Source organism: Anopheles cruzii, chromosome 2 (genome assembly GCF_943734635.1).
Source record: "Anopheles cruzii chromosome 2, idAnoCruzAS_RS32_06, whole genome shotgun sequence".
Lineage (NCBI taxonomy): Eukaryota > Metazoa > Arthropoda > Insecta > Diptera > Culicidae > Anopheles > Anopheles cruzii.
In genome coordinates this window covers 11,431,160-11,442,963 of record NC_069144.1, presented here as the reverse complement: position 1 = coordinate 11,442,963, position 11,804 = coordinate 11,431,160, and the positions used below count along the sequence as shown (strand labels likewise).

At 49.0% G+C, this 11,804-nt stretch overlaps 1 protein-coding gene across 2 annotated transcripts; it reads right to left on the bottom strand.

Annotated features, from left to right (window-relative positions):
- Positions 1 to 4,377: 4,377 nt before the first annotated feature.
- Positions 4,378 to 5,718, bottom strand: LOC128278389 (lactoylglutathione lyase). 2 transcript variants are annotated; one of them, XM_053017116.1, is made up of 4 exons: positions 5,663 to 5,718; positions 5,499 to 5,599; positions 4,824 to 5,047; positions 4,378 to 4,753 (listed from the first exon to the last, which is right to left on the bottom strand). In XM_053017116.1, exons 2-4 carry the CDS (start codon positions 5,562 to 5,564, stop codon positions 4,510 to 4,512), a joined length of 534 nt encoding a protein of 177 aa, XP_052873076.1. In that variant the 5' UTR covers positions 5,565 to 5,599; positions 5,663 to 5,718; the 3' UTR covers positions 4,378 to 4,509. The 2 variants fall into 2 exon arrangements, with proteins under 2 accessions (XP_052873076.1, XP_052873077.1); XM_053017117.1 differs by having other exon boundaries at positions 5,499 to 5,603; positions 5,663 to 5,713.
- Positions 5,719 to 11,804: the final 6,086 nt, after the last annotated feature.

The following is an 11,804-nucleotide window of genomic DNA, read 5'->3' as shown; positions in this document are numbered from 1 at the left end:
AGGTTCGTGCCGTGCCGTGGGGCTGATGGTGGTGATTTAGTGAGCGCACGGCGCATGAGGGGGCGATTTTTCACTTGCCCCATTCATTCGGAAAAATCATTTTGCACGTACGCACACGTTCACGCCCCACACACGATACGGCGGGGGCCCTCTTTTTTTCGCGCTGGGAACTAAGGGAAAACGGTAGTAAATGCGCGACAGCAGCTCGGCGACACCGAGAGCGCTCAAGAGAGACCAACATGAGAAACAGATAGAGAGAGGCTGTCAGAGAGAGAATGGCCCAGAGAGAGAGCGAGAGAGAGCCGAAAGAAAACTTATAGATATGGATAGGTAGCGCAAAAACGGAATTGTCCAGCATCCAGCATGCAGGATTGGGGGTACTAGCGAACTTGAGTAGCCCACCGCCATCGACCACCAAGGTCCACCACCAGTGCTGGTGACCGCTTCACTGATTATTGACCCATTGTACACCGCAAAAAAGCCTGCATGACGCCATTCCGCCTGGTCCCCTACCTGGAGACGGTGCAAAGGGTCCGGTGGTCGGTGGGAGAAGTCTTTACCAAACCAACAAAAAAAAATCCTAAACCATCCAATCTTTGAAAACAGGGCGTACGCCACAGCATCACACACACACACACAGGCACACACAGGGACGCGCACGGGCACATATGCGAAACGGCCACAGTCACATTTCGATTCCAGTCCCGGTCCCCGGAACAGTCACAGTCCTCCGTTTTATGTCGCAGCCAATTTTGCACCGCCCCCACCCGCGGCCGCGGACACCAGCGCCCTATGGTTGCGCCACAGCCGCCACCCCGTGGACACAGCCGGCCTCGGGCACTTTTTCTGCGCCCCTCTTTCGGGATCTACCTGCGCCTTTTGCACCGTGAACACAGATACCGAGCCTCTGGAGGAGGTGGCCCGGTGGCACCCTCTTGGATGGCGGTCGGGGTCGCGCGGGGGTCGTCAGATTACACGGTTCGTCTTTGCGCACTGTGCACGTCTTCACGAAACCTTCGCCAGTGCTGGAGTGTTGCTTCGATGGGATTTTCTCCTTCATCTCGCGGTGCCTGTGGTCGGCGAGCCACAGGAGAAAAGCGCTCAGCGGCCTCCGTAACCCGGTGGCTCTCGCAAGTGAGAAGATGCCTTGCAGTGTCTGCCTCTGATGGATTGCTGCGGAGCGCGCTGAACGGAAAAACACGCAATTCCCAACTCTCTGCCCTTCTGCCGGAACCGGAGCGGCCAATGTTCGAGCAGTTCGAGCAGAAAATCGGTTACAGCACACAGCCTGGCGAGCCTCATTTTTGGGGGGGCGCCGCTCGCTCGCTCTCTCTGATAGAGACCGCGCCGTCCAGTGTCCTTTTCATCCATTTGTTTATTTCGTGTGCCCTTTAAGATTTTTGAGGAGGAACAACAATCCGTGGAGCGCACCGAATGGAGCTCCGGTAGCGCTTTTCATGCAAAAGCTCTCGCAGGCGGGCTCTCAGCGCGCACAGCATCCGGCGCCGGCGTTGGGGCACTCATTTTCACGATTCAGCCTCGAGCCTCGGGATTCGGGGAAAATGTCTCCGTCCCGTCGATTCTGGGAAATGGAATGAAGTAATCTGAGGGACAAATTTACCCCGCCGCCAGTAGCCGCCGCTCCAGACGCCTAACCGTTCGTTGAGCGTCCATACGTTCGAATGTTCGAAGTGGTTAGCAAAGGAAAACTAGAAAGTAGGCTGTTTTTAAACCATACTATCGATTTCTGCCATTCAAAATGTGTCACTGTTTATTGTTTACTTCATGCAATAGCTAGAAAATAAGCCACATAATGTGGGTGATGCACTTTCTTTGACTCCCCATCACGCTGCCGATGGAGACGCATGGTGGCTTACGGAAAAGTAGTACCGAAGGCGGGTAAAATGGCGCAAACATAAAATGTAAATCTTCTGAACACAATACACAACGGTGTAGGGTCGCGTTTCGTGAAAGAAAACGATGTGAATGGCAGAACAGAAAAAAAGCACCAAACAAACCGAACTCATAGCGATTTCCTAAGAAATGTCCCCGTTTCTTGTTTTCCATTACGACGGTTTGTGCTGCTCTGCTGTGAGTCTTTGTCACGTCGTCACCGAGGGCACATTTGAGGGCCACGACGACGACGACGATGGCGTCGGGAGAAAGCGTTGTCGTAGCTAAAAATAAAATTTTCCGCGCACGAACAAAAAAGGTGGAAAACAGTTTGCCCAATGCTCGTTGGCACAGGCAGCCGTCGTTGGCAGACGTCGGTGGCCGATCGGTGCCGTTTTGCGTTCAGCCTGGGGCCGATTTTCCCTCTGTTAATTTTTTCACCGAAAGGTCCTCTCGCAAACGCTACCGGCGTACCGGGTGTTTCTTCCACCATTCATTACCGGCTCCGGTTGCAAAGGTGGACAAAAAGGGAGAACACGAAACCCGCATCGTAAAGCATCGGGGCATAAACGATCGTGCCGTTTATATTAAAACAAACTCACACAAGCGATGGCGCGCGGTGTTGGAGGACACAAAACTCCGTGACGTGTGATTTGGAACGACTGACGCGCACCTCTCGAACCACGGCAGACGAAACGTATGCTCCAGTGCGTGACGAAAGCCGAAGCGGATTGTGAATAAATAATTGCCCGACGGCGGCCGGGGACACATCTGCCGGGCGTCACGACGATCTCGAAGCGGAAGATCACCAGCAGGCAGGAGTAAGAAAGACGTAAAAGATTAGGCAAGCTGAGCGTGGTGAGCGGAGAACAGTTGCCGGGCGGCTCCAAGTGCCGTCAATTAATTCCGAAACAACGAATTAAATTATTCCGCACCGAGGGCATGACGTTTAACCGGCCGGCCAGCACTAGCTGAACGGCATTTCGCTGAAACCAGCAGCAATCAGAATCCGATTCACAAACCGCCGCATCATGCCAGGTCAACTAGGCAGGCACAACTGCCAAGGAACCGAGCACCACTTATACGCTGTGAGCCGGCCACCAATTGCTTAACCGAATTTATTCAAATCTCGACACAAATCCCGCGACAGTCCACCCGGGTTGCTCGGGCTGGTCGAAGAAGATGGCTAATTGAAATTTACGATCAAATCTGCGATTGAGGCCACGTTTTTCTGATCTGACCTCGCTACGCCACATACTTCGCCACGCTAACGTGCACGTGATTAAAATGTGCGCCTTCTTTTGGACCGCCATTCGAAGCCGGTAGCCGGTTCGCGGAATTCGTCGCAGTTTTTGGCTGTTCGTCTTCCGTTCCGTTCTCTACACACATGTTTTTGTGGTTCCGGAGTCTCTTCGCAGGAAGGGTAAAATAAACGGGATCACTGTAAAATACCGTCACTCGCAGTCTTGGGATGTGGAATATGGGATATGCACAACCGACATCGGCACTGTCCGGATTCGCGCACGCTACTGGCTGGCGGGGCCAAAACAAACAACCGCGATCGCCCGAACGAGAGCTACAGCCACAGAAAGGGGAGAAGACATGCTCCGAGATTGGATCCTTTGCTTGACGACGATCATGTAACTGAATTGCGGTTGCGTGCGCGCGAAAGGGATGATCGTGTACCGTGGCATAGCCGCGGAACATAAACCCGAGGATAACATCATTGCTCTCTGTCTCTCGTTCTATCTTTCTGTCTATCCAACAGTGAGTTAAGAAGAGCATCCGCGATCACCATGATCATTTGTCGCTTAACTCTTAACAAGACGTTCGCTTTGTGTTTTCTCTTTCCGCTCTTGTCTGCTGGTTTTGTTACTTTTATGTTTATTTTTCCGAAACACGGTCTTTTTCGCATACTTTGCGTCCCAAAACTAACTTTATCACACCGCATATCATGTCGTATGGTTGGTTGCCGGCAGCTGCTTCGCAGCATCGCACTATTGCCAAATGGTTTCCTATTTTAGAAACCACGTACCTTCCAGTGCCCCCGTTTCCCCGAACATGCGATCGCAGCTGCTCGGTGTACCATTTATGCGAAATCAAGAGAATTAACGACGCAACACGCCGAATGGAGCATCATTCAACACGCCACCGTTTCTAGGAAGACCCCATTTCTTTCATTCCCGAGGCGCGATTCAACAGTTCTTAGCCATCGTTTGAACGAACTCAGCTCAGTAGACGAAGCGAACGAGGAGAACGGAATGAAATGAGCTGTAAATGGATGCACATTGCACCGCGCAGCGCTTCATTCACAGCTGTGCCTAGTTAGGCCCATCAAATGGTCACGGATTGCATCGGGTCCGGGGGCCAAGTGGTCTTTCCCGTGCGTGCGTGCGTCGCGGCTCTTTATTCGGGACATTTCGGTGGCAGCTGCATCTGGGGATGGGGACGAAAATAAATGTTAAAGACACCAGATCGTGATCGTGTTTTTTCCGCAACATTCGCACCTTTATTCAGGTATAAACAATCTTTCACATTTCGCTTAAACTAAATACAAACATGTAACAAAAAATCGTGAATTGAAGATGCTTTGCGATCAACAATTTAGAAGCACTTTCAATGGGCTGACACCGCGGAGGCGTTGAAAATCTCGATCCAGTAACCGTCCGGGTCCTTGACGAACGCCAGTCCCTTCATGCGCCCTTCGTCCGGCCGTTTGACGTACTCCACGCCGAGCTTATCGAACCGTTCGCAGGCCTTCTTAACGTCCGGAACCATGATGCCGATGTGACCGAAGCCACGCGGATCGCCGTTGCCATTGTGGTACGAGAAGTTGGGGTCGTTCTCCGTTCCCCAGTTGCTGTGTAATAAAAAGTGTACAACATACATTTTCCATCGGTCGATGCATTCATAAGAAGTCATCCACTCACTGGGTCAACTCCAAGGTGGCCTTCCGACTCAGCGCCCACTGTACGCATTCCTTACGATCCGACGGCTGGCTCGCGATGTCTTCGTATCCCATGAAATAGAGCGAGAATTTGGCCTCGGCAAAGTCCAGCTTGCACAACAGGTTCATACCGAGCACTTCGTTGTAGAACGGCAGTGACGCTCGTGGATCTTTGATGCGATACATGGTCTGCTGGAACAGAAAGTTCTGTGGGCCGAAAAAGAAAAATATGAGAGACAATCGTAAAAAAGCGCCGATCATGCTGAGTCAATTGCAAACAAGCGATAAGATAACGATTTACGAGAGCCGGTCCGATTGGTCAGTGAACTATTGAACTATTTTCTTGACGACCAAACCGTCGCCGGAAGGGCCGGTAGTTGTAATTGCATCGTAAACTAACGACTGTAAAAAACACATTACCCAAGATAAAAATAATCTAAAATTATACAACACAGGGAAGCGACGCGAGAATGACGTGTTCCGGCACTAAACAGCTGACACGTGTAAACAACCACCGAACATTTTGTCGCAATTTCCTTAAAAACTGAAGGGGCCCAAGGTGTTTTTCGCATCCGGAAATAATTAATGAAGAATCGAAAGGATTTGGGTGGTGATAGGGATAGTCGTGCGGATAAGGAAATGTTTTTCATGATCTTACCTTAGTTTCAGCATCCGGAAGTTTTAGCAGCTCTTTTGCTTCCCGATCGGTCAGACCTTCAGCCATTGTGATGTAAAACGAAGCTGGACGAAATAAACGAACTGTCTAACAAAATTCAAACAAATATTAGAACATATTTGTTATCTTCCACTAGTAAAACTTACCAAAAGAGCGATCAAAGATCTACGAATCGATTTTGCCCGGCGAACACAAAATAAATATCACCAACTGCTCGATTTCGCTGCGCTACTGCTCGAAAACTTGTAGCTGTCACTGAAACGCTACAGGGTTGAATACGAAACCATTCCGAAACGAAATGGATTAAAAATTCAATAAACCAAATCTTGTAATTCACAATAATTACACGTTTCCGTGTCTTACCGTGGTGGTCATTTTTTGTTTACCATTTTTCAGTGCAATATTAACAAAAAATAAGATTTTCTTTTTAAAATAATACGTGTTGAGAATCATTTATTATAACGGTCAGTAACGATCACAGACTACAATTTCGGCTTGATTGCCGAATCCGTTCCGTGCTGACAATTCGCACCCTTAATTTACAAATCAATTAATCACCACTATCGGCGATCCGTATGATCCGATAATGTGACCGCCGTTGTGTGGTAGCCAATGATCATGGCGAAGCATTGAATGAAGTGAAAAATTGACTAAACCAACACATCATTAACATCAAACACATCAACAACAATCAACGGTTAGCGATAAATCGGTCGATCGGCTGAAAAAGCCGAAATATACCAGCTCGTTCGTGATCGTGATCGATTCGCTCGCTTTTGTTATGACACACCCAACCACAAGCCCGTGAAAAGTTACGGAATCTCCCAAAAACCCGGAACATTCAGGACCTCGAAGGAATCCCCTCCCATTCAGCTTTTGTTCCCTTTGAGGCCGACTCTGCCCTCGTGACTTTCCGAGGCCCTCTGGGCCTCAAGGTTCCCCGTTGCGCGCGCGTGTGTGCATTCTACGCACCGAAGTCCGACCACACGGCCAAATTACTTGCCCCATTAATCAAGCCTTTTACCGAGCCAAAAAAATCACCGAAAACAGGGAACCGACCTTTCGGAACGGAGCGGAAATTTGGAAAACGCGTAGATTTACTCAACGGCACGTCACGTAGCCGCCGTGACCTGAAGTCCTAACCGGGCAGCAGTTATTGATGACGCACCGAAAACCAGGGATTCGGATTAGACCTACGAAGATACGAGCGCTTTCGTCATAAGTCTGCCAGTGGCGGCATTTGCACTTTGAAACCGGCTCCCCAAACTGGCTCGGTTTGGGCGGCGCAAATTAACATATGGGAATTCAGTGCCGTAATGATAACGGAAGCGCCAATGTCCCATCATCAAAGCCCTGGGTAAACAGAGCGCGTGCCAGGTGGCAGGGGAACGGCATCGCTTATCCCTTAATGTCTTGATTACATTTTACTCGTGACGTGAGCTCTTATAATTGAACCTAAACCACCCGCCGCAACCGGACGCCGGGACCGGGAGCAATGAATGTTAATCCTGCACGATGGTACACGTTACACCATAACCAGCGCTGGCCACCGTAAAGGCCGCACCGGGACACACCATGCAGGGACCACGCGGTTTTTCCGTGTCTTTCTTCCCCTTTTTATGGAGTGGCCCAGGCCCAGAGGCGCTTCATCAATACGCGCGAATGTAGGTCAGCCGAAGGAATCATTCGGTGGCTCGGTGACAACGTGGCAAGTAATCACGCTGGGAACGGGGCCGGTTTCCCGCGACGGTGATAAAAAATTGAAAATGAAATAAACGACATTTTTCACGTTGCGTCGGAGCTCACCTCGGCTACCAAACATCTCCATCATCCCGGGTCGATCCAGCGGCGGCGGCGGCCTTATCAGTGTCACAATCCCCCACGGGAAGACCTCCGCGGGCTCCACAAAGCCCAGCTGCTGTCCATGCTCCCGTTGCATAGCGTAACTTCGAAGAACTGGCCGCCGTGTGCAGTCCGTTTTTTAGTCCGGAGCGGAGGGCCAATTTGGTGCCCTTAAACCATGCCAGCCAGCCAGCCAGCCAGCGAGCCAGATTCTGTTGGTCACCTGCGCTCCCTGGCACGTTTTTTGTTCAGTTTGTTTTTGGGGTTTACTCGCTTTTGGGGTCATCATAGGATCAGCGCGAAGTGGAACACACACAGAGGCCCATTCATTCGACTATACTTTCAACATGCACGATACCGATCTGTGATTTATGGACTCTACCGAGCGCCTGGAAAAGGGTTTCAATTAGTGCTCTGCCATCGTGTACGGTTCCTAGAAGTATTGCACGGGCTTGGAGGGATTTTCTGTGACCCGCCACCGTTGAGCTCGGTGCATTTTTGCATTTTTAACAACCTCTAAGTCGAGCTACGAGACTGTTCAATAGATGTTTTAGGCCATTCATCCGCCGGTTCTTCCAGGAACGAAGAGTACATCATTAGGAAAACGGTGTTATCATATTACAGCCACAACGAATTCAAACGTTACGGTTGATGAAACCTCTCGCCTTACCTGGAGGCTGCCCGACCCTGGGAAGCGCCCTCAGCGTGGTTTCGAATTTCAATGATTGCCACTGTCTCCTTTCTATCCGCTTTGTCCCCACATCAATTAATGGCAGCTATTGGCAATATTTGTGACACACCACAGTACCGGTGCGTTGTCCGGAAAGAGTCCCAAACTCTTTTTAGATCGAAAAAGTGGTGCCGCTCGTAAAAAGCGTGCGCCGGAAGACGGCGTGCCGTTACATCGCAAATAAAAATGGGACCAACAGGGAAGGATCAAATCCGGTCGGGAATAATTGGCGGAAGGTCCTGTCACTGAAACTACACACCTCGTTATCGGCTCCCGGTGCGCCTTAGTCGGTTGTGGAACTGCATCGGCACCGATAACGGTTACAGCGTAGAACTTTCTGTTGGAATGTTGGGAATTTCCACACCGACCGTGGACCGTGGTCAGCAGCCCCGGCCATAGAAGATACGAGTCAGCGCCAGGTGTACCGGCGTTCCAGATACTGTAATCCCCTTTCCGGTGACTTCCGCCAAATTGCGTGGCGTGAGATGCCTCGTTAGCGTTGACAGAGGAATTTGATTTGTTCATACACCGGATTAAAGTAATACGGACCCGCAATCGTGGATTTTCCCGGGCCCGGGGCATTGTGGCCAACCACAAGGTAGAGCTAAGCGTACAGCTAAGATAAGCAGAATTTTTTCACCATTTCTTGGAGAGGTGGATAAAAGTGTCCCAAACCCCGAGACAGCGCCAACCGTCATCGTGCTAAATGATTCAATTGATAACACTTTCGACACACGCAGCGATAAAGGTGATGAAAGATGGCGCCTGGCCCGTTCCATTAAATTAAAACTCATCCTTCGGGTGAATAGTGCAGTAAGCAGTAAATTTGGACTCTTTGAAAGGGTTCCAACAAAGAGGGTGGGGGAGAAAACAATTTAGTTTATTTGTTGTGCTGGGTTTTTTTTTCGTCCGGCTGCAGTGCGTAAGTGGCTCAACTAGATAACGATAACTATGCACTCACTGATAACGCCACATAGATCGTGCAGGGCCGGAGAAAACCTGAACTTGTTGAATGGGTAGCATAGTGTTGTAGACCTGGTCCGTGGCGTGATGATTGATGGGAAGAAGAGCAGAAAAGCGATCAACAAGTGGATTGTCCAATGTAATGGCCGTCTTACATACCCATCCCTGGCCCCCAGGTACAAAGCAAGCCAGTGACACAACTGGATGGCAACCGTGTAACAAACGCGCCCCATTGCTACGCATGAATTATGAGCCGCGCAAGTTCATAGGGAAATCCCAGCACGGGAAAGTGATCCGAAAGGGGTCACTTAAAGCGATTCGTTTCACTTTTTCCACCGCCGTAGCCCGCTAAACATGTTAATAGTTAATGCACAACACAAAACAGAGCGATGTAAGAGCGAGTGCTACGTTTTCGTGGGGCCCATGCGTCAGAGTGGAATTAATTAGTACTAATTACCGCACACTCTAACTCGTGAACTTTGCCATCCGGACTGGTCCGACAAGTCTAGACCGAATTGACGAATGACTAAGCGGACGCTACGTCGTTTTAGTAAGCCCCGAATTTGAACTATCAGGCTGTTGAATAAGGAAACACACTTTTATGGTTGCACACTTGTTCCAACGAAATTTTGATTTATTAATTCCATCCCACACCTGAGAATCTGCTAAATATGCTGCTACAGCTTTTATGACCTCATGACAAAATTCTCGTGACACAGTGCATTGTACTGATGAAAAAATTTTTTTTTCTTCTTTTTCGATTCTTCGAATACGATATCCTGTATTTTTCCTAGGATTTCTGGTTTCGCTACTGTTTTTGGACGTCCTTGACATGGATCGTTTTCTAGACCTGTACGATGCTTGATTTTTTCCATTGTAAAAAAATACTATGACACGTGGCTTATAAACAAAAAATGTAGTGACCGATTGAAATGAAACTTCACATATGTTCTGATGACGAGTGTAGCAACGAATAAAATTAAAATTAAGCTAGTTATGTAGCCCAAATTATTGTTGCCAGTATTGAAGCGCAAAACTTATTGGACAACCCAATACATCCCCCGTTTTTTTTAACCAGCCACTTTCGCTCAGCAGATGAATCACATTTTCCGACGATTAACCTAATGATTTGTCATGAAAACAGACACTTAATAAACAATTCGCGCAGAATTAACGCGCGATTGAGTGATTCAAATCGAAAGGAAACGAGAGCGAAGAACTGAGAGAGAATAGAGAAATACAGAGAGAAAAGAGAAAACATCGACTATCTCGCTCTAGCGTCATGCTGTCCCGTTCGGCACCTGGTCAGTTTCGGTTAAGAAAGGTAAGGTTCAAAAGTCAGGTTTTCATTCTTCTAGTTCTTCGTTTTAGAAATGTAAGATTTTGAGGAAAAATTCAAGATTTTCATGTTTTCTTATTTCACTTATTTTATTTTTGGTTCGCTTTATTCAATTGTTTCGCGTAAATTACAGTTGTTACTGTTTTTGTTGTTACTGATGTTCATCTTCAATTAATGCATTCAAATGATTGATGAAAAAAAATTGAACGCAAAAAACAGCATTCATAAAATATTCTTCTCGCTCGCTCGCTCGCTCGCCGGAGATGGTGTTAAGTAACAAAACGCACTTGGAACTTGTGTTTGGTGTTTTGCTGTTCAGTTCCACTCGAACCGAGAACCGATAAACATACAACAGCATCGCTCTGAGCAGTGAGAAGTGAGCATACGAACGAGCGACCCACGGAGACGTAATCGTACGAGCGGCAACACAATTCATCACTAAACACAACCCGTTTGGAAAACAATAGCTACGCGCGGGCATTCAAGCAAATCGAGGTTTACGAAGCAAGGGGACGGAAAAGGGGGTAGTGCAGTGCAGTGTAAATCTCTCAGCCACCCACCGGCATCCACGCTTTTCATCTGCTAATCCGCGTTCAAGTGCGCGCCACGTGTGTGCGATTCAATCTCCCGTATAGGAGAGTTTGTGATGATCCGTCGATGGTTCCGGGTTTAGTGGACGAAAACGCGAATGTGACGCAAGAATGTGCAACATTTGAAAAAGCGAACCAAACCGAAAAAACGACACAGTGCACCATCCTCCGTTCCGTTGTTGTTGGTTATTGATTGAACATTTCTTGGTTTACCTTCTTTCGCTATCGCCGAATTTCCTGTTTCTCTGACATCCCGGCAACGGCCGCGGTTTCGGGGATCGAATATATTTATTGAAAACTCAACGAGGAGAACCGAAGAACCGCCTACCGAGATCGTTATCAGAGCCCCCGGGCCCGAGCAGAAGGGCCCCATTGAAATCCTTTTCAACCTTTCCTCCTTTCGCGAAGTGGTCGCAGAGTCGTGGCCGCAAAAAACCAGTTCAAAAATTACACATCTCCTGCCGGCAGAGGAATTCCGCGCCTTCCTCCCTGTGCCAGTGCCCGCTGTGTGTGTGTTCGTTTGTGGGCCAAAGGGACACAGGTGAAAATTAGGAGCAAATTGACGGTTGTTTGCTTCCCCGAGCGTTGCCAGGACTCCAAGAGAGCACCGAGTCGTCGCCGAGTCGCTTCTGTACATCACCTGTACACCCAGGAAGGCCAGACCTCGGCGAAGGACCGCAGAAAATCCGGTGCGCCGGCTCCGAATTATTGGCTCCGTCTTTAGTCGATTGCCATTACGCGCGCCAACGCCAACGGGTGGTGAGCAACAATTTGCATAACACTCACACAGACAGAGGGTCCAATTGGCCCCAGAAGAAGATTGA

Bases quoted from the DNA above. Each gene is read 5' to 3' on its own strand.
- LOC128278389 (XM_053017116.1), bottom strand. From the start codon at position 5,564: ATGGCTGAAGGTCTGACCGATCGGGAAGCAAAAGAGCTGCTAAAACTT. The intron at 5,048-5,498 runs GTAAGATCATGA...TTCGGCCCACAG, and splicing joins TTCCGGATGCTGAAACTAAG to AACTTTCTGTTCCAGCAGAC. The intron at 4,754-4,823 runs GTGAGTGGATGA...TTTATTACACAG, and splicing joins GCCACCTTGGAGTTGACCCA to CAACTGGGGAACGGAGAACG.